At 47.0% G+C, this 27,630-nt stretch overlaps 1 protein-coding gene across 1 annotated transcript in view; it reads left to right on the top strand.

The window, feature by feature from the left end:
• LOC148038190 (proteinase R-like) overlaps positions 1 to 27,630 on the top strand; it is a 201,946-nt gene that overhangs the window by 109,548 nt on the left and 64,768 nt on the right. The window contains exon 6 of the mRNA XM_087675219.1: positions 7,852 to 7,998. Within this exon, the coding sequence (XP_087531345.1) occupies positions 7,852 to 7,998 (147 nt within the window). The remainder of the gene's footprint in view (positions 1 to 7,851; positions 7,999 to 27,630) is intronic.

Here is a 27,630-nt window from a genome sequence, read left to right as displayed (position 1 = left end):
CCTGAGGCTTGGGGGAACCAGCACTATTCCCACAACTGCCATCGCATCCTTCAACATAGGCCAATAGACCGCCGGACAGTTTTCCACCTCTACCCACACCGGGCATTCCCGTTGAAGCAGACGCTGGAAGTCGGCCATGGGGCGCCATGGCACAACATGAACCAGGCGGCGATCAAAGAATAGCGGCAACTTGGACAGGAGCTCAGCGCGATGCGTTTCCGATTTCAGCAGGACCTCATAAAACCCGCGAGGTCCAAGGAAAATCTCCTCAACCGACTCCCCTTGCAATAGATGGTGCAGCCACTGGCGAATATGCGAAAGCATTGGGATCCTGCCAGTGAAGAAAAGAATAACTGCACGGTCATAGAACACCGAGAAAGATCGCAGGACTGATTTGGGGTCCACCGTGGCTTCCAGCACATCATCCGTTCCCGCAACAGAAAAAGATTCGGTATTATGCTGGACATAATCGCCAAGCAGAGTATTGGCGAAGTCCAGCAAATGCTCCCAGTCGATTTCCTGCGAATCCACCGGATCAGAGGCCACTTGCGCATAGGAGCGTTCCGGAGGACTCATTGGCTCATCAAGCGTAGGCTTGGAGCATTTGCCGGCAGGCGGCTGTTCAGAACTCGGCGGCAACTCCTTCGTGCATGGCACCATATCTTCCGGCTCCTCTGCATCGGAATCAGGGCCAAGGGCTGCCACCGTCCGGTCAAGAAAATCCAAATCCAGGCCAGCCATACTGCTGTCTTCACACAGAGGACGAACTCTCTCTCTCTCTCTCTCTCTCTCTCTCTCCCTCTCGTTGTCTCTCTCTCTCTCACGCGCTCTGCAGGTCCCACAGTCCTGCAAAATCAGTGCATCACCCGGTTGCAGCAACAGGACTGCAACGACGAACAGGACAGACACGCGCCGATGCACCGGGGCGCCGTGTAACGGGTCAAACACAGGAGGCGTAAACGGGGCTGCGTCAGCCCTGCACGCTGACGCAGAGCGGTCAACCACAGGCGGCGCACTCTGCACAGGTCAGCCGTCGACGGGGCAGGTGCCACGGGGTCAGGCCCAGGGCAGGCGTCGATGGTGCAGAGTTGAAGGGCACTGCAGGTTCAGGCGACGAGCAGCGTTTAACCAGCAGGGCAGACGTCAGACGTCGACGAAGGCGGGCACACCCAGGCGCAGCCGACGTCCGGCGAGCAGTCGTGAGACGCGGATGAAGGCGGGCGCAGGTCCAGACGACGGGCAGAGACAGACAGGCGCAGGTACCAACGGGCGGGCGTACCTGCGACAGGCGTGGCGACGGCTGGAACAGGCGGGCGCAGCAGCGGCAGGTACTGACGGGCGCAGCAGCGGCAGGCACGGACAGGTATCGACGGGCGCAGCACGTCAGGCGGCGGCAGGCACGGCAGGCACGGACAGGTCCCGACGGGCGCAGCACGGCAGGCAGCGACAGGCACGGACAGTCGCTAGGTCACGGGGGTTGCAGGCCCGCCATCGATCTCTCTCTCTCTCTCTCTCTCTCTGTCTCTCTCTCTCTCTCTCATATTTGCACAAGCAAAACAACTGCCTCACCATACCTCTCTCTCTTCGCTTTTGCAAGTTTCACCTCGCATATACATAGGCATGTATTGTTATTTATCATTTTTAAAAGAAAGGGAAAATGAAGAAAAGAAAAAAAATTTGAGAAAATGAAAAAGGTGGGGAGAGACTTCATTTGCCTTGTCCCGCACCCACCTTGCACCGCATCTACCCCACTGCCCTACCGCCCCCGACCTTGCGCCTTGTCCTTTCCCTCCGGCCTGGCCTTTCCCCTAGCCGCCCCACTCATCCGCCCTCCCCACCTATTCCACTAACCTCTCTGCTCTATACCCCTTTCCCACACCTACATTCGGCAGTCCGCTCCGCCAAAAAAAAAAAAGATGGGGAGAGACTTCATTCGCCTTGCCATGCACCCACCTTGCACCGTATCTACCCCACTGCCCTGCCCCCCCGACCTTGCGCCTTGTCCTTTCCCTTGGACTTGGCCTTTTCCCCAGCCCCACTCATCCGCCCTCCCCACCTATTCCACCTAACCTCCCTCCTCTATACCCCTTTCCCACACCTACATTCGGTAGCCCGCCCCGCCAAACAAAAAGGGGGAAAAAGAAAGTAAGTACAAAAGAAGAAGAAGAAGAAGGAGAGGGAGAGGGAGAGGGAGAGGGAGAGGGGAGAAGGGAGAAGGGGGAAGAAGAAGAAGAAGAAGAAGAATTGGATGCTCGTGTACCTGGGGCGAGCTTAAAGAAACCGGGCCTAGGACTTCGCCCGACTACGTGGAAACCAAGGTGTCTCGGACCCGAGGTGGAAGCTAGAAGGGCGCAACATGTGCAGGTCTGGAAGCGACACAGTGGGGTATGGGACCCAGTGTGAAGTTGAAGGACTTATATCATGCAAGGGATGAGGATGGAATGTGTTACCAGTCTCCGGGAAGCATGTTTCATACTTGTCTCCTTGAAGAACAGGGGTGAAGATGCTCATGCGGGAGAATCGGACCCCGTATGAGTGGATGCATTTCCTACAGTAGAGCCCTTCATGAGGCAGCCGGGCCCCCTGCTCCGAGTTTGAGTCGCCATGACTTATTATGAGGAGAGGTGGGTTATGAACCGTGTCGCCCCCATGGCGCCGTGTTCCAAGATGGTTGATTATGGATCCTTGTGAGCTCGGAACTCTTCCGTGGTGTGATCCGGTGACTCCAAGCGCCATGTTACCTTTGTGTGAGTTAGAAAAACGTTTTATGCGTGCTATGAGCGAGCCAGGAGGCGGGAGGGACATCAAGGGCGTAACGGCCCGTGACGCAATGCGACGCGACGGGGTCATGCTGTGATGCGACGGCGTGTCGCCTTGACATGTCTTGCAAGTTGGCTTCTGCTGTGTGTTCAGGATGCAACACGGTGCTATGTGCTCGCGGGCCATGTTGCTTGTGCGGGTTTCGCGTGCGGACCCGTGGGACCAGGTATGCACTGTTACACTCAAGAAGAAGAAGAAGAAGAAGAAGAAAGGAGAGTAGTTCTACGTTGCCATGGAGTTGTTAGCAAGCCCCATCACACCATCTATAGAACCATCCCAGGAGCTCAACCTCAATGCAACTCCCATGTCGTCTATGATGTTGCCACTCGTCTCTTTAGGGCCATTGCCACCTCCTCAACCTATACTTTCAGTGGCACTTCCCAACTCTCCCATAGGTCACATGGTCTTTGCCACTTCTTCACACACATGCGCCACTATTGAGCAGGCATCCGCCCTTCTTCTCGGCCTATTCGTGCTTATCTAATATTCCTCCCGTCCTATCGCATCAGCCCAACATAAAATTTCTTGGGTGCCCTCTCCCAAACTCCACCCCATACTTCAGAAATCCTAGGATCTTCATCCCATCAAGATGAGGACGAGGTCAACTCCTCCACGGATACTTCTATGAGCACCGGTGGTGACACTAACAATGAGACGTATCGACCATCTTTCCAATCAGCTTCATCAGATTCCCAAGAAAATTCCCCTTCATGTATGTATGCCAACCATCCTTTTCATAGGAAACATCCACCTTCACATTTATGGATCATCCCCCACCTGTTCTTTCCTCCATCCATCCCCGCTATGCTTCTCCTTTTTCACTTGCCCAGCTAGATACCCCCACCTCTAAACTTCCCCCTCCTGATGAACATCTTTGCAAATCCTACATATATAAGCATCTTCATCTCCTCAAAGGTCAGAAGCTTGACTCTAACAACATCGCCACCATTCTCATCCTCCCTAAGGAACCATTACCTGCTAATCACCTTTGCCACATTAATATCACCCATCTTGCCATTCATAGCCATGTACAGAATCTCCTTAAACATTCCACCTCTTCCACTTTGAGACTCTACCACTTCTTTCACTACTATCTTTATCTTTGTCCCACACCTCCTCCTCCCACACCCTTTAGAGCTGCCGCTAAGCTCTCAAAGAGACCTACCGCTGATCAAAGATGATTACACTGAGCTTTGACAGAAAGAGCTTGCAAGGTGTTGCATTGGCTGTCTCTATGTATATCAGATGCCATGGTAATGCTGATAATGAACTGCAGCTCTCGTAAGGATGCATGGGACATTTCGATCAGGTACTATGGAACCACTACAAGTGCCAGGAAGATGCAATTAAAGTAGAAATTTAACAATATGGAGAGAAAGAGCAGGTCTATGCAGGACTATGTGACACAGATCAAGACCACTGGAGATCAGCTGGCATCTGTTGGTTCTCACGTTGAAGATTGATGGGACCTAAAATGGGCTTGCACTAGCTATGGCACTAGCCGGACCTCATGCATACGACAGACAACCCCACCACACGGCGTCACAGGCCAGGAGCATCTAAAACTCACTTTACACTAAATGCTTATGACGATTTTGCGTTTGTATCCAATATGTAGTCCAATGTTCACCTTCCCTTCTCCTCAGAGGGAGATCCCATAACATATAGGCATAATACCTCATAATACACACATAGGGAAGCACCTCTCGGCTGATTGCCGTGACTCCACTGCAACTCTCCTACACCTCGGGGATTAGCCCCAAGATGCGTCACTCTAATACATATAACATGCGGACAAACTCCACTCTTTCATAATTCAGTGTTCCAGGAGATTTTGACTTGCCTCACAAAACTTTTCCCATTGGAAGCACCCATCTAAACCTACAGCTTAGGTTTCCTATCCTCTCAGCGTTGGTCAAAGCTTATCAATCAATTGCAATGCATTCCAGGAGATACCACATGGCATCCATAACGACTCTGCCTTGCTCCAAGCATCATAATAGACGGAATGCCCAACTCACTATCCAAACTGTCGCTATTGGATGACTCATAACCTGCTGTAAGTGGACTTGTCACATCCTCAAGTATCTTTTCTTTTCCCTTATCCAATCTCCCCCTCACTGACATATCCGTGTCAGTGGACGTAGGAGTACAACTCCGCAAGCGTCCTGACCAAGGATTTACTGTAGGTGACCCATCACCTGTAGGACCACTCATAGATGTACTTGCAGCATTGTCCCTTATCCTTCTAGACTCCCCTTTCCTCCTACACTACTCTCCTATCTTCACTACACCTTTCGTGGTTCTCTTGCATGAACAAGCAACGTCAAGGAGTTCGGAGATGTATGTATTGATTGCAAAGTGAGCATAGTGCTCTAAAGAAATCCCCCATCATCCCCCCCTCCCCCCCCCCCCCCCCCCCCCGGGGCCCATGCCCTCCCTACCCCCTGGTGCCTCGAGGCCACATGTACCATCATGCGACAACCATCCACTACAATAGGTCACTTGTGATTTGCACAAGCTTTGAATAATGATAAGGAAATACCAAAACGGGTGCTAACCTTTGGGGCCTATATAATGTGTCATCTACCCTACAAGAGCATTCTAGCTCTCTTGTTGAGTGAGTTTTTTGTTTATTTGTTGATTTATGTCATGTGTGCAAGTCAATTTATGTTCATTGCTCTTTACATTATTTCTAGAGGCCAGTTTTAGCAAACCATGTAGCTTCATCCAAAAAGACATTTGTATAAACCAAGAGTCCTCACACTTTGGTACTAGTTTGGATGCAAATTTGGAGCATATAGGGTGTGGAAGCTCCTATATTTTGTGCCAAAAATCCATTTCTCTAAAGAGTGCATTTGTGACTATAGGCACTACCACCAACTCTACTCTGATGAAGGGACGTAGGTGATGCTTATTGTGAATTATATGTGCTATCATTATAATCAATGGCCTCTCCATGCTATCCTAGCCATCATAGTAATTTTTATTTGTTCCTTTTTGATTGGTAAGCAGACTTAGGCACTTATAGTACAAGTTATAGACCCATTTCTCTACTCTGTATAATAGTGTAGGTGTCACTAGGGTATCAAACAACCATAGTTAGGTGTGAGGCCCTTGGAACTATATGTGAGCATGTTGATTATTGAGTGTCCCTAGTGCTACATAGCCTTGTGCCACCTAAGCCTCTACCACCTCTCTCAAAGAAAACTCATGGGCTGGAGAAGATGGCTCCTAGATAAGCATACTCCTCCATATGCTCCACTATGTCTCCTTTGAATGTGAGCCGCTAGATGGATCTAGTCACCCATGTTGTGGTGTTAAAGAACATGGTTTTGGTATCCCCAACTTTCATGGTGAGGTCTTTGTCTCTACAAAAGACTTGTAAAGCATCTAGGTGGCATTGTAATCCCTTTGGTAAATTTGAAAATCTTAGTTCATTTGCATATAACAATATTAGTATTAGCACCCATGCTAGGTTGGCTCTGGCTCCTCCTCCTTGTTCAATGTAGTCAAACATTTCATCTATATATGAACCAAACAACATGGATGAAAGTGGGCATTCTTGTTTCATTCCTTGGCACTCTTAATCCTCTCTAATAACCCCCTAGGTGCTCGTACACAGCTTGCCATTGTCTCATATAGTGCACAATTACCCCTTTGATACTCCAATGTCCTGTAGTCTTTGCATGATGCATGTAAGGGGCACTATATCAAATGCTTTGCCAAAATCCACAAAGTAGGGAGTAGAACCTCTTGTCACAGGCTCAAATGGCCTCAATAATGGCTCTGAGTGCGAGGACATGTTCAGGTGTGGTATACCCGCATCCGAAACGTGCATGTCCTTGTGCTCCTCTTGTCCTACATTTCACGTCACTCACTAAGTTCATGCCCCATTATAGATCCATATATCTTGAACAATGTATGACAGATCATGACGGTCTACTTGGATGTCCCACATTGGATGCATACCTTGTTGTTTAGAAGGTGCAGTGTTTGCATTACCAAGATTCCCATGCATCTGAATCCTTTTATTCTTGCTGATTTGCAATGCTTGGGGTTGTAGGAAAGTTTGGTGGGGCAGGGTTTTTCCAGGGGGAGGGCCCTGTACACCATGTCATAGGGGAGTTGGGCAGGGTGGGTTTTTGCGAGGAAGGGAGGGGTGCACCATGTTGTAGGGGAGTTGGGTGGGGCAGGGTTCTTTTTTTTTGTGTGTGGGGGGCGGGGGGGAGAGGTTTGCCTTGTCATAGGAGAGTTGGGTGGAGTGGGGGTTAGTTGGAAGGGGGGAGCAATGGTTAGGCCTTCACACATAAACCCCCTCTTGAGAGGTTTTCATAGATGTGGCATTCCAAAAATCATGTTCACTGATCTCCCATTCCTAAATAGTAGGTTTAGGTTAGTGGTTCCAATGACCACATTTACTTGTGTGTGCTGTAGATGTTCAGATACTGTCCTTTTCTTGCAAGGCATGTTCCATTTTGTAGATGGCTATTTTATTCGTAGACTGCTCAACTTCTTCACATATTTGAACTTTCTGTAATGATGTGTTAGACATACAATCATGCATAACAAGGATGATGAAATATTATGTTCAACATTTTCAATGACAAAGATATCAGGTAGACAAGTCATTGCCCTTTATGATGATTGAAACAACCTGCTTTTTAAACCTTCATGGGGCTTCCTTTAGTTACCTTTTTACAATTGTTCTAGAATGTTCTTTGATTTGTGAAACTTTTCATAAGCAAACAAATTACTAAATGATGTAAGAACTTATTTCTTTGCTGTGCAATTTTGATTCTTTTACCATATTTGTCTTCATTTTTTATGAACTTCTCTTAAGAGAAGATACTTTCAATTTTTAAGAAGTTCTCTTAATAGCAGATATTACCTATATGCCATTCTTTCATTTATCTATACCTGAATTGTGCAAGGATGCTGGTTTTATAGCTGGTCTGTGTAATGATAATGGACCTGCCTAAACCATATGAAAATGCTTGAAAATTGATTTCATATACAAACTATTGGTAGGTTGCAGCTTCTGGAAACTTTCTTCAACCTGCATGTGACTATTCACCTTCCAGAGCAAGTGGAGTTCTATCTGTAGCGTCTTCAAATAGTGCTGGTTCAATGAGTTGGTTCTCAAACTATGGAAACTGCACAACGATTTTTGCACCGGTACAGGATAACTTTGATTGTTTGTTTTTGGTTTGCATAACTAGATGCCATGAAGTTCTGTTATTAATGACTATATTTCTGGACTTGATTTTCTTAAACAAATGAGCTTAGGGCCTCTTAAGACTAAATAACTTTTTCCTGTTTAGCTTGATAATTTATCACAAACTGGATATTGGGATGGTTTGACTGTGTGGCCTCCACTAGATCAGGTTATTGACTAATCAGCATCATTTGAAATCGTAGGATGCATTTATTACAACAATGTAGAGGACAATCGTGTGCCAACAGAAAATTATTCGGATAGTGCAATCTTGATTCCAATTCACTTTGTCGTTCTGGACATGGTTTTATGGACTTTTGTATGATTTACTCTTAGAATGGATGCTTGAGCTTGTAGTGGCTTTATGTGTAGGATCTTGAGGGTGCTAGAACACAATCAAAACTTCTCATTAGGCCCTAAGAAATGGTCATTTTTCTGAAATCACCTTTGACATTCCTGTTGAAGAATTTTTATATCCTTCTTTCAGCTTTAAAAAAGACAAAACTATGTGATCTTATCTAGAGAATACTGATGTGGCCTATGCGGCAAAACCAATGTACATATGTTCCTAATGTCATCTCATCATGAAAGTGAAAATTGTATTCGTCTATAAGACCAATATCTAAAGATCTCTAAGCCTAAAACCTTTCGGTACAAGATATCTAGATATAGTAGCTCCTCTCTGAATCTCAAGGTCAGCACATGATCCTGACTATGATGTGGTCCATGGACACTCTACTGGTATGGGGTGGGGTGAGTATCCAATGCGTCGCAATGATGGCTTTGATTTGACTATGGTATATGCCCCTTAGTCATGGACCAGGTGGTTGAGGTTGTTGTGCTCAGAAAAGTGCAATGACCCTGTCTAGTGTGACTCTGTGGTGTGGGGTAGGTGAAGCTTGGTGGGATGACTTTGTGTGCTGAACTAATAGTGTGTGTAGAATTTGGTCTACAGAAGAAAATTTTCACTACTCTATGCCTAGGTCCTTCTAGGTGAGCTGGTCTCCCATCTTGTAGTAGTCTTTTGTGGTGCCTCTGGAGCTCCAAGAGGAAAAGCCCTAGACATATCTTGTCCTCACCCTCCATGACACGATTGAGGGGTCCAAGCCCCTCATGGAAGAGGGGATGATATCTTCCCTATATATCATCACTGTACACTGCATATGTAGTGCTCCTCTGTCTCGAGTTCTTAGCCATAAAGCTGACGTATTCTCTCCTCTACTAGAATATCTGCCCATTTGCTTGTCTTTGTGCTCGGCTGATGGAAGGAGGTGCACATATATCCAATAGCAGCCCACATATTGTGGGAGAGGTGTGTGTATGTATATAATGGTCAGACAATAAATCTATACTCAGAGAGAATAAATGACCCCGGTAAAACTCCATCTTTGGTTGTAGAGGGAGAGATGGCTATATCCATGTCCTTCCTGACTCAAATCTCAAAATGGCAGCCTTAAAGATTAAGTTCAGCTCAGATCAACTAAGGGGGAGTATAGGGCAGTCTAGGCTACAATCAAAAATGGCGGGAGCCGATGAATGCCCAGCCAATGGTAAGCTCATCCAGGTCGCCATGTGTGAGTACTGACTGAGATTCCCTTGCACCCACTGCTAGCTGTCAAGAGGATGTCAATGCCAGTTTGGGATCTCTTTCTAGTGTGGGAGCTCCATTGTGGGGTGGAGGGCTTACTCCTAATCATGCATGATATCATCATCATCAATGGCCTCTCTATGTGATCCCATCCATCATAATGGTCTCTCTCTAGGCTAGTGTGATCAGCGAGCGGGCTCAGTCATCTATGGTATATGTTGCAACCCCAAATGTCAGTTCCACATAGAAGAGTAGGTGTGAGTAGAGTATTAAACAACAGGTCTGAGATTCTTGAATTTGGGTGTGGGCATATCAACTCTCATGGGCCCCTAGTGCTGCATAGCCTCATTTGCCCCCCTTAATGAAAATCATAGGCCAGAGAAAGTGATTCCCAAGTATACATATTCTCTCACATGCTCTAAAATATCTTCTCCCAATGTGTATGTCTAGAGTTGAGATGCTTGTTAGAGATGTGGACCCGAGCGGGTAACAAGTATATCTTGGTCACCACTAGCTTTGCTACCAACTAGGCCAAAGCACTTCTTTAGATCATGGCACACATTTCAATAATGCTCTGATCACAAAACTTCTTGGTTATCACAAAATTTCTCACTAACAATCTTGTGCCTATCATTCTTGGCATCTCCTTTTTGACTCTATTCCTTCTTCTTTTTTTCCGTAAAAGGTAATTGTATTAATTACGAAAAAAAGGTACAGGTTTACATGATTACAAGATACACGATGGCTCTATGCCATCGTGTGTAAAAAGTCTCTCTCTCTAAAAGAACTAAACGACAAAAGAGTTACAAAAAGTCATGGCAAAGACGCAGATGAAATTGCCATATGCTAGGGAAGTAAGTCCTCCCGAGGGAGTAAGTCAGAGTGCCGAATAAGATCTATCTGCCAATGGAAGAGACCTTTAAGCCTAGCAATATGCCCTGAACATTAGAGGCGGAATCAAAAAGAAAAGCATTCCGAATGGTCCAGTTATGCCAACAGCCCCAATATCTAAGAAAATGAAACAAGATCTTCATATGTGGTTGTGTCGGTGTGGGGTATTTGGGCCGCACAAAAACCCAATCAAAAGGGCGTAGTGAGAACCCGACCACCGCTCGCCAAACTGCTGACAAGACTCTATTTCTTCTCTCTCTCTCTCTCTCTCTCTCTCTCTCTCTCTCTCTCTCTCTCTCTCTCTCTCTCGCCAAACCACTGGTCATGATGATCTCACGCATGATACGAGCGAAGAGCTCGACCCCACATGAGATTATCAGAGCTGAGTTGGGGGCATCACCCATGGTGGCTGAGGCCTTGGTTCAGGCAGTGACTTTCATACATAGACTATGGGAGCTCCCCCAAGATAGATACCCACGGCTAGCCCTGGCCTCTTCTAGACAACTAGCAGCAGACGGTGACAGACACTGTTGGTATGCTCAGATGAGCACATGGATGCGTCTACATGGTCTGCAGATTGACAGACTACCCCCCTTTGACTATAGCCTGGATTGCCCTACACTTGACCTAAGCCGATCAGAGCTAAACCATGTGATCAGAGCAGACATACTGAAGTTAGATACGGAGAAGACCTGGATCCGACCCCCCTCGCCCCATGGCACGAGGATGGCACACTACCAGACCCACTTCCTCCAGGTATCTGAGGATGGTTTCATCACCCGACCCAATTACATGGACACACAGCTGCCTCATGGACTACGCACAACTATTGGTCAGATCCGCACCTCATCCCACCACCTGAGGATTGAGACAGGCAGATGGGAGGGTATACAGACAGAAGAACGCATATGCCCACTATGCGACAGAGAGCCAGAGACAGAGGAACACTACATCTGCCGATGCACTGTATATTACGACATACGAGGTAGATACCACTGTCTGTTTCGAGAGGGTTTTGGACCCCTGAGATGGATCATGCAGTATGAGGATCAGAGATGCTTGGGATTTTTCCTCTTGGAGCTCCAGAGGCGCAGAGCAACAATTCTACGGAGTAGGAGGCCCCCACAGCTCGGCTCACATAGACAGAGAGCAGTCACTGACTTTTTCATGGATACACGACAGAATATGGCAGATACCACTACTACTGCCACACAGCCTACAGGAATACATCATCATTGGACCTCATCTTCTGTAGGTGTCCCTTTGGATAGAGCAGTGGCACTTAGCCGGTCTAGGCGCCCACGTCCACCCGGACGAAGGCCTAGACATCCACATTACAGACAAATTAAAGCCATCATTGAGCGCCACAGGAGACAGATGCCAAGACGCCTTAGCTATGCAGAGATACACTTCCCTAGAGAACAGACATATCATTGATGGAGGGTTTTCTTTTCTCTACTCTCACTTTCAGATCACTGACATGTTTCCCTTTATGGGACACTATTTCATTTCATTTCATTTCCTTTTCAGTCTTATAGGCATGTTCTTCATCTTTCTTCTCGTTCTAGATGAGAAACACACCATCATCATTGTATGTACTGTTTTGGTCTCATAGGCCACATTGGCCTTTTAGAGACGTTAATATACTCTCTCTCTCTCTCTCTCTCTCTCTCTCTCTCTCCACAACCCCATAGGCCAACACAATGATCCTTTTTACTAGTCAGATGGTTAGAGAGGCAATCTATAACCCACAAAATGGGAGGGCATAGGATGATGATGGTGTAGTGGTAAAGCACTTCTCACATGCATGTGACACATTGACACCCATATTGACATGTATATTCAACAGATTAATGTGTGAGGAATTCTCTAAAATTCAGTTCATACTATTACTCCCACTCTTCAAGAGTGGTGACTCTCTATTCCCTAGTTACTATAGGACCATCATGATTGGCCACATATTAGTTAAGAAATATGGATCGATATTGGAGCATGAGCTCAGTGCATGGGCTATGTAGGATAGGGGAACACAAGGGCAGGCTGATTTTAAACACGGATACACCACATTTGATCATAGCCTCACACTAAGGGTGATCATTAAGGAGGTCTGAGACAAGATAGAAGGACCTATTGTTTGTTGCTTTGTAGTCTTTGGTAAGACATTTGACACGGTACCTTGAATGTGTTTCATGCTAAGATTGCTGGAGATTGGAGTGCTAGAGGGTATGTTGTGGGGCATTGATGCAGTGTACAAGAGAGTGGTAGACCGTATTCACACACGAAGGGGGATGTTTGAGAGGATTGATGCACCATATCACTAAAACAGGGATGCCCACTCTCATCTACACTATTTGGACTATACATAAACAAGGTGTCGGTGTCACAAGGATGTGAAATTTCATTGCTTTGCTTAGCATTTTATTAAAAGTTAAACAAATGTGCTAATGTCACTTACACATGGGAAGCACAAGTTAATTATTTCACAGTGTGGGACCCAAGACCCCAAGGTATTAGTTGGTTCCAAAGGCAAAAGTTGTAATAAGTTATGCCTGATAGATACTAGGTGGTACGTGGTGTTAGATTTGGGCCTACACCAAATTATTGGCTACTAATGTAAGTAGTGACATTAGATACTAGACATTAATTAATTAACTAATGCCAATTTAAGGGTCAATAATTACTCAAGGATATGTGAAAGACAAATTAGCCTAGCCAATTTATTATTGGCTAGTTAGTGGAATTATTTTTTTGAGAACTAGAATAATTATTAAATTAATTTTTAGAAATAATATTCTAAAAACTAATTCAATAAGATGGATAATGCTAGAAAATGGGATTAGAAGGCTGCCACTTAGCAAAACTTGCCCATGTAAGCAAGAAAAACGTTTTTAGGAGCTCATGGAAGTCTATTTCAGCCATTGTGAGAGAGCAAGAGGCTGTTAGAGAGTAAGGAGAGGCTGCTCATGTGATTTACAACCACTAGGGATTGGTCCTACAACATGTTGGAGCCCTCCAGGAGTAGGTAACAATAACCCAAGGTCCTTCTAGTGCAAATGACATCATAAGGAGGGGGCAACACTCTTTTCGGTGGTCCTATGTTGTAGGTGGTAGCTTCTATGGTTGTTTGAGCGGAGCAGCAATAGCTTTTCAGCATTTCTCATGATGAAACTCTGAAATTTCTCTCTCTACAGCATTCCTTCTCATCCCCCAACCATCTCTCTAGTTATCTCATTATTTTCCAACAATTTGAGCCATTAGGAGAAGAATTTAAGCATTCTACCCTTCCATATGGAGCTGAGGTTTGCAGTTTCAATAAATATCACAAACGATTGAACCCACTCAATGACTAGACTAGCCTACAAAGAGAGACAATTATGATGGCTAGAACTGCATAGAGAAGCCATTGATGAGGATAATATCACACATGATTGGGAGTAAGCCCTCCACTCCACACCCTATCATCAAAGGAGTGTTAGGAGCATTAACTATGGTTGTGAAGACACTCTTTAGAGCAATGAATTTCTTACACAAGATTTGGGATGCACCATGGATATTTAAGATTGGCATTGACTTCCTCTAGGTAGCTAGCAGAGGCAGGTGAGTGGGAATGTTAATACTCCACAGATGGCAACTTGGATGAACTTACATGGGATGGACATCAATTGGCTCCTGCCCTTTGACTATATCTTGGATTTTACCATACTCCCCCTTAGTTGATCTGGGCTAAATTTAGTCGCTAGGGCTGATGTCCTAACAACTAAGACAGGGAGGACTTGGCTCTAGCATTGCTTCCTCCAGGACCAAAGATGGAGTTTTATTGGAGCCACTTCCTACACCTCTTTGAGGTTAGATCTATTGTCTAACCATAGTATATGGACACACTCCTCTCTCACGGTATACGACTTGCTATGTGATAGATGCATACCTCCTTCCATTAGCTGAGGAGAGAACAAAATGGGCGATAACAATCCAAGGTTGTTGGCCAACACACATCGCCTGCATAAGAGACCAATGAAGGGCTGCCATATGGGTCTCAACATACAAAAGAGCCCCATCCCCCATGGATATTTTAGGGTACAAACATGGCTCTAGGATATCCAAGATATACCAATATTCACAGAATCTTTCTTCCATAGCATGAAACAAAAGTACCAGGTGAGATTCTTCAAGTTCCAGGCAGCAATGGCGAAAAGTGAGTGAGGGTGGGGAACATAATGATCTATGCCACTTTAAGGTGCACATGAAATGGCTAAGCTTGAGATTTCCAATAAATAAACTTGGCTTCTAATTTTTGTGATATCCATTTGAGCAAGAGTTTTGGTTGCACCTCAATACCCAATGGATAGCCAAGATGTCTTGCAATGTCTCGCTATTGAACAACCACATGATGCCACCCCAAGTTTGGTAAATTTGAGCCAGTAGAAGCTATGATGGAGGATTTGGTGTGAAGAAATACCCTAAGACAGAAACATAAATGAAAGCGTATGTCGAAGCATAAACTCAATAGAACACAATTAGGGCTAGGGTAACTTAGAGAAAATGAACACAATGAAGACCTGAATGAATGAATAAATATTGAATATACAATGCGCATGTAGCAAAAAAATCGTGCAAGGAATGAAAATTGTTGGGTTTGACACACACCTAGGCTCATAGAGGAGTATCCTTGATCTGTAGTAGGGCACTAAGGCACTTTTTACTCTCCTTATGAGAGTTTTTTTCCCCCAGTTACTTATCTTCTATTTTATGTGTTTATGTTACACAGTTTGGTCACTTATCATGTTTAACACCTTTTGAGTGTAAATGCACATTAATAGCCCTAAGGTTTAAGGGTTGTACTTTGTACTTTCATCACACTCTTGGTAATTGCATTGGGAGTCATGCTGTGTCTTCACTCTCTCACTCTCCATTGTCAACTGTGTACTCTCACTTGAGCTTCGATCCTCACCTCCTCACATTTGGTATCAAAGTTGTGGGCCAGTTAGCTGCTGGCCGTTCAGACCTGTAGCTTCCGCCACCAGTGCTACCACCAGTCTAGTGCAAAGCATCTCCAGCAATCGCCAGCACCACCTCAGCCTACAGTAACTCTGCTACTTGGTCACCAGCCGCCAGCTGCTGCAAGTACTCTGCCTCCTGGTGTGCTAGTATAGGAGCCACCTGTGCTTGCTCCACTTGCAGGCCCGTCACCTGTCAGCTCTGCCCAGGCTCTGCTTGTAGGCCCGCCGCCTTTTAGCTTTGCCTTGGTTTAGTCTCAGCCACATGAGCACTGCCAACTAGAAATTGGCTACTCTCCTCTAGCTGGTCACTTCTGTCCATCCCTCCGCCAGCTCCTTTAGGCACGATAGCTGTCATGCCCAACATTAGAGGTAAAGAAGGCATTTATTCATTTTTGAATTCCAAAATCTGAATCACAGTAGAGGGCTTTTGCCTGAGCTATTTCTGCTCTTGGATGTGTCTTGGACACACTTATTGTAGAGATTTCTTGGGAAGCAGGCTAGACATTGGCACATGTACAATAGGTTCAGTTTGAAATAGACTGAAAATTTTGCATTTTGGATGGCAAAATGTTGTGGATTTTGCATTGGTTGTGTTGTTGAGCACTATTTGTGCATTGGACAGTGTGTATATTGGACAGTTTTGACAAAGTGTGAAACAGATTTGTCAATTACAGCATGGTGCATGCTGTAATTTCTGGAAATTTCCAGATTTCTAGGTTGTCCTAGTTTTGGCTCTTGCTTTTTTGTTATTTGAAATAGTGACATTTACCATGGCCAATTAGGGATAGAGTGATGTATTTACATATGTATCCAAGGAGGATAGATTGGACGGCAATATTTATTCTCTATGGTCTTTTATGATGAAGATTGTGCCGATTGCAAAAAATCTTTGGGATTATGCTAGTAGTGAGGAAGTCTGTCCTGGAGTTGTGGCTCCTTCGATGGTCTAAACACCATTCGATCATCTTATACTCTCCTTTCAGGAAACATTAAGGCACTTGGAGATGTTTAGACTGATTGTAAAGGAGGATGTTGCTCTGAGGAATCCCCACACTGCATGTGCATACCTACACCCCTACATTCTTTGAGTTTATGAGAAATTAGCTGTCTTATTCTATAGTGACTATATGTATGTGATACATATGTGCATTTACAACTTTCGCATGATCTTGTGAGAGTGAGAACTACTTCTCCTCACTCTTAGATTGATTGTAAAAGAGCTCATTCCTAAAGGATTTGGGTTTAGCAGAAATATATTCCTTTGTTTGGTGAGGAGCTACAGGGGTACTCGAGAGGGGGGGGGGGGAGCGAGAGAGAGAGAGAGAGAGAGAGAGAGAGAGAGAGAGCGAGAGAGAGAGAGAGAGAGAGAGAGAGAGAGAGAGAGAGAGAGAGAGAGAGAAAGAGAATCCCGCTCCGTGCCGCCCTGCCATCGCCAGGTCTGGCGCGTCCTGCGGTCGCGTTTACCTGCGCCGCCACCGCCTGAAACCCTACCTGTCGGCACCCCGCGTTCGCCTCAGGCTCGTCGTCGTTCCTGTTCGCCAGGCGTTCGCGTGTCATCGCCACCATCGCGGGCTGCATCTCTGCCTACTTCGGCCAGTCGCGTCTGCGCCCTGCGCTGCCGGCGGCATCCCTGGTGTCGTCTTCCGGCCGTCCTGCTCCTGGAGCCGTCGGGCGCAGTCGCCCTGCTCCTGGAGCCGCCAGCGTCTTCTGTTCCGGCCGCCCTGTCCACGCCCAGATGCCCTGTCACTGACGCCCTATTCATGGTAGCATCCTTCTGACGCCCTGTTCCCGGACACTGCTGACGGACCCCTGCCCGGCATCCCAGCCTGTCCCGTCCTGCTGTGGAGACCGCCCGGCCTGTGTTTCGCCTGTCTGCCCCTGCACGGAGACAGAAAAAAGGGAAAGCGAGAGAGCCGGCAAAACAGAGGGTCAGTCCTCCTTCGAGATCAAATCATCATATACGATGGCTGGCTTGGATCTGGACTTCATAGATCAAACAGTGGCAGCACTGGGCCCGGATTCTGATGTGGAGGAACCTGAGGATATGGTTCCGTGCAACGAAGAGATGCCCCCTGGTCCCGACATCTAGCCTGCGGGTAAACGTACCAAGCATGCTTCGGAAGAGATAGGCGTTTCTCAGGATCGGTCCTATGCCCAGGTTGCTTCGGATTCGGTGGACTCTCAGGAAGTGGACTGGGAACACTTGCTGGAATTTGCAAACACTTTGCTTGGCGATTATGTTCAACATAATCAGGAAGCCTTTTCTGACTCTGCACCTGACGATGTGCTGCACGCCACCGTGGACCCAAAAACTGTCCTTCACTCCTTTTCGGTATTTTATGATCGCGCTGTGATACTTTTCTTCACTGGTCGAATCCCGTTGCTTTCCCGTATTCGCCAGTGGTTGCAACATCTGCTACAAGGGGACTGTGTTGAAGAGATTTTTGTTGGCTCCCGGGGTTTTTTTGAGGTCCTGTTGAAATCAGAGACGCACCGTGCCACTCTCTTGTCTAAACTGCCTTTGTTTTTTGAACGCCGGTTGGTTCATGTGGTTCCATGGCGTCCAATGGCAGATTTTCAGCATCTGCTGCAACGTGAATGCCCGGTCTGGGTCGAGGTGGAAAACTGTCCGGCGGTTTATTGGCCGCTATTGAAGGATGCTATGGCCATTGTGGGCACTATTCTGGTCCCTCCCAGTCTCCGGGCTGTGAATCGCAACCGCTTATGTATGCTATGGGACACTGCAAGAAAAAGGCCTGCCTGGTTACGCCTCAATTGCCCTAGCATGCACCCATTACACTTTCGTTTGAAATGGGGCAATTTTGCAGGGCATTGCTTCTCCTGTGGACAGTTGGGGCACTTTATGGCTGAGTGCCCGGAACAGCAACACACTTCCCATGATGGCCATGCTGTGCCGCCCATGGAGGAAATGGTGTGTGATGCCCCATCGCTGGATGCTACCCATCAGCCCCAAGCTTTGGCCAAAGGCAAAAAACAGGTTGCGGGTCCGGATTCTAGCGCCACTAATTGGGTGGAAGTACGTGCAAAAAAAGGCAACAGGGTTGTTGCGGCCATGGAGAACAATGTGCCTCCTACATCACAAGATTCCATGCGTACATACATGCGAAGGAAGGAAATGCAGTCTTCTGAGCGCTCGGCTCCTGCTATGGTTTCCTCTGCCCCCCGTCATCAGCCCGCCAGGAAAATGTCCTCGGATCGTTCAAAGGGTCCCTCTGCTAAGCTGGCATTTGATACCAGAGGTAATGTCATTACCCCATGGGACCGTCGTTATCCCCGTTCCATCCCAAAGCCAGCAGATATGCCGTCTACTTCCAAATCTGGTCCGCAAAACTCTTTTGCAGTGTTGGCAGATTTCTTGGACGGGGAGTCCTGGACATTCTCGCTGACAAAGTCAAATCGAGGCAAGCAGTGCCTCGTACCTGATTTTGTTTTGAGTATACATGAAAATCGCCACCTGGAATGTGTGTGGAATTTGTTCTCGACACAAGCAACATGCTATGTGGACTGTGTTGCATGAAAATCAGTGGGATGTCCTGTGCGCTGTTGAGCACAAGAGTCACGATGAAGCCGGAAAAGTGGTAGATTGCCATGGCTTTAGATTGTTTTATGCTGGGTCACAGGCCATGCATTATTCGGGTGTCCTCATGATTGTCCATGACAAATATCAGCCTGTTCTGATTAAAAATGATGTTCATGGCCGTTTTTTGGTGATTGAAATTATATTCGAAGGGGAAATCTTATGGCTACTTGGCCTCTATGCTCCGAATGATTCCTTATCTCGTCGGGCGCTTTGGCAAACTTTGCAGGCCTCCTTGTCACTTGGCAGACGGGGCTTCTTCATGGGGGATTTCAATATGTGTGTGGATTCCTCCCAGTCCACATCGGAGCATTCGGTGATGGATACGCCGGAAAGTCGTATGTGGCAGGCGTTGGCTCTTGACGTCCTCAAGCAAGATCTCTGGTCCTGGCTGCACCCGTCCTCTACAGGGTTTACTTTCCATTCTGCCCAGTATGCAACAACATGGTCGAGATTGGATCATATATATATCATGCAGAATGATGATTTTCTTCCTGAGCTGCTCGAAATAAAAGTATTGCAGCAATATGCCCTGTCGGACCATTTCCCTCTGCAGCTTGAGCTGCTTGCACAACCCATTGCCCCGTTCAAGCACCTTCTGGAGAGACTCCCTTTGCGTTTCAATTCGTCTTACCTGAAGCATGCCATCTTTCAGGGCTATATGCAGCAATTGATTGACAGATTTCTCTTCGACTTCTCTTCGCAAGGCACTGCGTCATTCGAACGATTGCTCTCTAATGTGCAGCGGGTTGCTCGGCAGTATGGGATCCACCATGCCTCTCTTTGTTGGCAGCGTCGCAAGGCAGCCGAGGACATGCTGGCTTTGGTTCGTTCTCTGCTGGTGGACACTCCGGAGGATGCATTTCTGCTCGCACTGGCCATGCGAGTGGCAGATCTTATTAAAGAATTCCAATTGAAATCATATCAGCAGGCCAAACTGCAACATCTGACAGAGACGTTGCAAGATAATGCATGTCAAACCCGTAAGTTCTTTCGAGCTCTTCACGCCTCTCCTGCTAGGGAGAATATGACCAGACTTGAGGATGCAGAAGGTCACCTTATCATGGATCCGCAGACTATTGTGCAGATGTGCAGGAATTATTTCCGTGACCTTCTCGGCACCACTTCTCCACCTTCAGATCAAATCACTCAGGCCCGTTCGGATTTTTATGACCTGGTCCGCAAACAGCTACCGCAGGACATGCAAGCTATTATGGAGTCCGATATTTGTGAGGCAGAGGTTATGGACGTCTTGTTACATTTGCCCAAGGATAAAAGCCCGGGTTGGGATGGTCTCACAAATGAGTTCTTTGAAGCTTTTGCTACCCAACTGGCGAAACCATTGCAGGCCTTGTTTCAGCAGGTGTGGCAAACCGGGATCATGCCTTCCTCATGGAAAGAAGGCCTTATTAAACTGCTTCCAAAAGTTCCTTCGCCATCTAGGTTGACACAGTGGCGCCCCATTTCCTTGATGGGTTCAATGTACAAAATCTTTTCCAAAATAATGGCGAATCGGCTTCATAAGCATCTCCCGGCCATTGTGCATCCTCTACAGTATGGTTTCATTAAGGGTCGAAATATTTTGCACAATGTATTGAATGCTCAACTAGCTATTGATTATGCAAGGCATTCTAACCAGGAGGTGGTACTGATTCAATTGGACCTGGAAAAGGCTTTTGACTATCTGGATTGGTCTTTCGTCGCTGAACTTATGTCGGCTATGGGCTTTGGTCCCCGGATGTCTCGTCTAATCTACACCATTAGCGCTGCAGCGTCTTCGCGAGTCATGCTGAACGGAGGTGTTACTGAGCCATTTGTACTTGCCCGCTCTGTCAGACAAGGATGCCCTTTGAGCCCGCTATTCTTTGCCCTCGCGACACATCCAGTTCTTTCCATGTTATCCCATATGGTAGCCTCTTCTCAGTTGGCCGGTCTGTCGCTTCCTTCAGGACAGCACTTCATTAGCCAATCACTGGCGGATGATACTTTTATGATTTTGCGGGCGGACAAGGACAACCTCAAGCGCGCATTGGATGTTTGGGGCATCTTTGGTCAAGCCTCCGGCCTTCGCATCAATGCGCTCAAATCAGCCATTCTCAGCTGCACGGAGTCGGATTTGCAGTCCTTGGACTGACAGGGTCTGGTTGTTCCTCGTGGCTCCATTGTCAGGCACCTTGGGTACCCTTTGGGTGTCGACGTTCCACCAAAGCACCTTCTGCAGTGGATTTCTCAGAAAATGGTGGCCAAGTTTATGTATTGGAAATCTCAAGCCTGGCCCTTCCATATTCGTCTCAAAGTGGCCCAGACAATTATGTTGCCAATGCTGACATATTTTTTGCCATTGTTGCCCTGGACTACTACGACTCTCAATGCTCTTACTCAGTCTATTCGCTTCATGCTATGGAAGGACTCATTGCATGCAGGTATTTCCTGGATTTCTTGGTCGCATGCCTGCACCCCTAAACGCATGGGTGGCGGAGCTATTTTAGATGCCCAAACTCACATGCAGGCACTCCGTTGGTCTCTCTTCCGTGCCATGTGCTCGGATCATCATCCATGGGTCGATATAGCCCGTTATTTCCTTGAGAGCCATGGGCTTCTACATGGCAATACCCAAATCCAGACTTCTTGGTGGCATGTTCTTAATGCTGATTCGAGGTTCTCTAGTTCTTCTTCGTCGCTGCTCAATCATTTGGTATGTTCCTGGAAACGGGTCCTTCTAAAGGCTCAGTGGCATCCAGCAGAGGATCGCTTGACTACGAATTCTTTTCAATTGGAATTATTGGCAGTCTCGCATTTACTTGCATGGGAAGGCAAAAATGAGCTTAGACCACAATTCAACCGGATGGCTCGTTTGGGCTTGTCTTCGGTCGCGGATGCCACCCTTGCTAGTCGCAATGTGCTTATATCTTTTCGTACAGCCAGGAGGCTTTACAGGATTCCGCGGGGATATAGGCCTTTATGGGAACAGCTTTTGCGGATGCTCCAGAGCAGACAACCCTTTCCTGCCCTTGCTTCAGATCATCCCTGGCAGGATTGGGACCTACAAGGCCGGCTGCCTTTAAGCAAAGCTTCTGCTAATCAAGTTTATCATATTCTGATCAAAGATCAACAATGGTTAGTTACCAAAGCCAATGCTTTATGGGGCTTACGAAAATCCCGGTCCTGGTGGAGGGCAACTGTGATGGAGGGCTGGTTGAACAAGACCCCCTTCAAATGTAAAGTATTTCTTTGGAGAGTGATGATTGGTGGTCTTCTGCTTGCGTCGGCTCTTTCCAAGCGACGAATCTCCAATGGCAACTGTTTCTTTTGCACCACTGCGGTGGAATCAGCCCGCCACAGATTTATTTCTTGCCCTGTCGCAAAAAAAGTCTGGTTCTTTTTGTCGGCTATTTGGCAAGGAGCGGTTGGATTCACCCTGCGCCCCTTTGATTGGGTATCATTTTCTTCGATATTGGGGCTGTTGGCATAACTGGACCATTAGGAATGCTTTTTTTTTTGACTCCGCCTATAATGTTCAGCGACATATTGCGAGGCTTAAGGGCCTTTTGTATTGGCAGTTGGATCTTCTCCGGCATTCTGATTTGCTCTCTAGGGAGGACTTCCGTCCCTGGCTTATGGCAATTTCATCTGCCCCCTTGCCATAACTTTGTAACTTGTAGCACTTAGCCCCTCTTCACATGATGGCCTGGATTGGCGTCATGTATCTTGTAATCAAGTTATCTTGTACTTTTTTTCGTAATTAATACAATTACCTTTTACGAAAAAAAAAAAAAAAAGGAGAGAGAGAGAGAGCTTTTGCCCATCTCGAATCCTCAACTTTGACTTCATTTCTTTTGTATCCATGGTTGTAATTTTCTCAATAACTATCATATTGAGATTTAAGTATTCTTTCTTTCAAATTCGTTGAACTATTAAGTCTTGGAAATGAGTGAATATCATAATTGTAAGCATACTGCATTGTACAAGGTGTTTACACTAGCTCCAACTCCAGCTCCCCTATCAATGTAGTTGAACACTATGTCTGTGGAATTTAAATAGTTTGGGTGAAAGTGGACATCGTGTCTATCTATAATCCAAATAGTGTGGGTGAAACTGGGCATCTTTGATTTACTTCCATGGTGATGTCAATGCTCCTTGACATTCCTCTAAGTATTCGTACACAACCTATCACTCTCTCATACAATGCATAAACACCCCACGGCATACCCTCTAGCACTCCAATACCCTGCAATCTCTACATTAAAAGTACTAGAGATGATGTGCCAAATGCCCTGTGAATATCCACAAAGAACAATAAATCCTCTTGTTTTAGGTTCTAGCCTCCCTAGTAATTGCCTTGAGTGTGAGGCTACGATCCAGTGTGGTGTATCCGCATTTGAAACCGGCTTTTCCCTCTACTCTCCTACCTTACATCTCAGCCCAGGCAAAGACTGGCAATACTACTTTTGGACTTCAAGAAAGCCTACAACAAGGTGGATTGGGATTTCCTAGAGGGTACCATGGTGAAGTTAGGGTTTCCCCACACTTGAATTCGCGGGGTCTCTGGCCTGTACAGATCAGCCACCAGCAGGGTTCTCATAGGAGGAAGGCGAGGGGAGGAGATCCGAATGGAGAGATCGGTCCGACAAGGTTGCCCCACGGCCCCATACCTGTTCCTATTTGTCGTAGAGGTGATGTCCCACTTCCTCAGGTCACGTGTGAGTGGACTACGCAGCCTCCGACTTCCAGTGAGAGAGGAGACTGAGTTGCTAGACTCAGAGTACGCAGATGACACAGGACTCTACATAGAGGACGATGAGGTGATGCTGGAAAGAATGAGGTTGGCTCTTGAGGTGTTCTGTGTTGTAGCGGGTGCGAAAATCAACTGGCGAAAGTCGGTTGGCTTCCTCACAGATCCGGAATCCAGCACGGAGTGGGGAGTCCACCTGGGATTTAGATGGGTGAGCAGAGGGCAGACCATCTGATACCTAGGGTTCCAGTTGGGACTTGATATCACTCCTGCCCAGCAGCTTGTTCCTGTTCTAGAGTCTATTAGGAGGAAACTGACCTATTGGAGCACAACTCGCCTCTCACTAGCCGGTCGAGCCCTGGTGGTTAACCAGGTCCTCCTAGCGACGGCCTGGTACATCGCCTCGTGTTGGTGCTTCTCCTCATCATGCGCAGGGCAGCTTCGCCGCCTAGTGCAGAATTTCCTTTGGTCAGGGCCTGATGGCTCAGAGACTCCAGGGCCAAGGTGGCATGGGCGACCATCATACGACATCGATCAAAGGGAAGGCTTGGGATCATAGACCCAGAATATCAAAGTAGGGCCCTCTTGGGCAAGTTGTCCGCGGTCTCACACCAGGTGGGCAAACCTGGAAGGTCTTACTGCAGGAGGGCCTTTAGGATTGTAAATCGAGGCTTGGCGAGGAATGGAGGCCGTCCCTGAGATGGATCTTCACTTCAGCCCAGAATACCCCGCCCAGATCACCTTTCCTGCGGAGCCTACTCCGTGTGTGGCAGGGCCTCCGTAAGGCCCTAATCCAGAGCCCCCCGGGCTGCCAAGAGGAAATAGACTGTCAGCCGGTGATCTGGAACCTCCAGGTCAAAGACAGGGAAGGGGCACAGTTAGGTGAGCGCCCCCACATCCAGTGGGCTAGGTGGGAGGCCGGCCTGGCTCGCTCCATCAAGACATGGCGGGAGGTGTACAGGATGGCAGACAAGGAGGTGCTACAGCGAGTATTAGGATGCTTGAGAGGAGTGGAGTTGAGGAGAAGAGAGATAGACGCAACAATACCTCCGGAGTGGCTTGCCCCCCCGATACGAGAACCAATAGAGGCCGGGGAGGTATGGGCAGCCAGGTTCTCTCTAGCAGGCATCCCTCTTCAGGTGGCAGGTAGAGTGGGCGGCGCCCCCCAGGGGACCTTCTTTACCGTTCAGGAGGGGGGATGTCTGGCCCTTGACAGAGGGCAACAGGATGAGGGGATTGCCACCCTCTCATGGAGGAGGATTCAGGCGGTGGGCCTTCAAGGGAAGACCTGGCGATTGGACCCCTATGTCTTCTGGATGGATCTCAAGGAGTCGCGCCTTTGAATCTGGGAGGGTAGACCACTTGATGAGCTGGAGTGGGACCCAGGAGAGTGGCTATGGCCGGCCTCTACGGTTGCAAAAAAGCCACCCAGGCTCCTAGAATACACTGCCAGGATTGGCAGACATGTGCTGATGCAGGAGGATATGGATTGGGTGCTGTCACACAGCAGACACTGGGCGGAGCACAGCATCACAGAGCCCTTCCGACGGACCTTCTGGCGCCGCCTATGGGATAGCTGGAGGCCGAGGAGGGTGTCGTATTTTTTATGGCTGGTGGTGCATGGAGGTTTGGCGGTGGGAAGCTGGCTTGCCCAGATGTAGAAGGAAGGAGGTTGTAAGTGCTGCACACAGCAGCCTCTAGAAACCCCAAAGCATTGCCTTTGGTCTTGTGAGGAGGCGCAGCTTGTATGGAGAGGAGCATGCCGTATCCTTCGACGTATAGCCCCCAGCCTTGGGTGTATTTCATGGGGAGCTTTCTGTTGGCAGGCAGTTAGCCAGGGCTGTCACCTTTTGTATGAGGCCGGGATGCAGGACATGATTTTCATGATTGAGGCAGTGTCATGTGCAGTGGTTGGTCTAGAGGCTTTACCCATCCGCCAGGTACTAGAGCCCACAGCAGATCGCTCAGAGATATGGGAGATCATAGGGAGTCTTACTGAATGGCATATTTGGAAGGCGTGATGCCAGGTGGCCTTCGGCGGAGAGAGACTTTCAGCACTTGCGACCTTGGTAGAGCTATGGACCTCCATCATTCACTCCCTCCGCGGCTGATGGGAGTAGGTGCAGGGTGAGTCCAGGGCGCGCAAGGAACTCCGTGGTCACTTCATGCGTACCTGGGACGGCCAGGGCCTATTCTTTGTGCTGCAGGCAGGCAGTCTCATTTGGCGATATACCCCTCCCCCATGGCTCCTTGCCCTCATCCCCCCTAGACCGCCCTGAGAGGCTTGTATACATGATGTAGTGGTGACTTTGCATCAGCTCCAGTTTATTCTGTTGAGCTTGAGCACTTTGTTGTAATCAGCTTTCTGAGTAATATAATTAGCCACATTTTCTTGGGAAAAAAAAAAAAAACATCTCAGCCCATACACTTAGCTCATGCTCCAATATAGATTGATATATCTTTGCTAGTGTTTGGACAATCATGATGGTCTTGGGCACCAAAGGGTTGTTGCTCTTAAAGAGTGGTAGTATAGTATGGTCTAAAAAAACTTCAGGAATCCCTCACATAATGCTCCATTAAACCTGAATGAGCATGATCCAATGGTGGCTCCAACCAAAATGCATGGAGGTAAAGTTGTAACATCTAAGGATGATTTGCCACGTCACCCTCTTCCATCCATTTTGCATCCATAGGTTAGTAACGCTGAAACTTCATGAAGTAGTGCCTGGAAACTTTACCTCTTACTTTAAGCTTCCTTACGTGTCAATATCTACTATTGTACCAAAACCTCATCTTGTTCCTCAACCTCAGGCTGAATTTCAGCAAATACATTCTTTGCCACATCCTCATGGAAAGACCTCAACAAGCTAACATAAAAGGCATTATGTATCTTTCAATGCTGAGGTAATTTCAGCCTAGAAGCCACATCATTGATATTTTCAAACACCTAAATTGGCCCCTAATATTGCACGTTCAGCTTTGGATACAAATGCTCCTTGTCTTTCTTCTTTTTCAGCCTTGCTTTCTCATGATGCAAAAGCACCCAATCACCCTCTCTGAAATCCAATGCATATCTATGGTAATTAGCTGCTTTTTTGCTTATCTTGAGATCTTTGAAGTGTCAGTACATCCATGCTTTTCACATACTTTTCATCCTCAAAGATCTTATCCTTAGCTTGGAAGATAGGAAAAACTTTCTTACCACCTTCCACAATCTCAACTAGAGCTATGCCTTGTTTTGTTGTATGAAAACCCAACCGATGGCAAATACTATATTCCCGTTGTGTCTTATGCTTTGATACATAACATCTTGAAAGATCCAAGAGTACAGAATTGGCCTCTTCTAACATTCTGTCTTTTTTGGGATTGAAAGAATTTTGGATATACATGGGTTTCATTAAGGGTATTGTATGTTAAGATTTTTTTTTGCCTAGACGATCACTATTCAATGTACTAGTCGTTGTGGTTTTGTATGTAGATGAATATGGTTTGGATATAGGATTTGAAAACTATACCTTTGCATAAGTTATGTGCAATGAGCAGGTGATATACATATGCATGGTATAGATAAGATGTACATTTTGCACGAGGGATTTGTGATATATCTTTGGTTTGAGGCACTATTTATTCCTGGTTTTGCATTATTTTTCCTTTGTATGGTTGTAACATATTTGGATTTTTGATATGTTGGTACATAGGTTTTTGTTTCAACAGTGGTTATGATTCATGTGTGAATTTTAACATGGTTTTGGGGGCTTGAATTTCAGCATCCAGAGAACATGAGCA

This window comes from Lygodium microphyllum, chromosome 3, assembly GCF_053477565.2.
Source record: "Lygodium microphyllum isolate KBCC chromosome 3, Lygodium_microphyllum_v1.1.10, whole genome shotgun sequence".
NCBI lineage: Eukaryota > Viridiplantae > Streptophyta > Polypodiopsida > Schizaeales > Lygodiaceae > Lygodium > Lygodium microphyllum.
The sequence above is the reverse complement of the archived record's forward strand: the minus strand, read 5'-3'. Positions and strand labels throughout refer to the sequence as shown.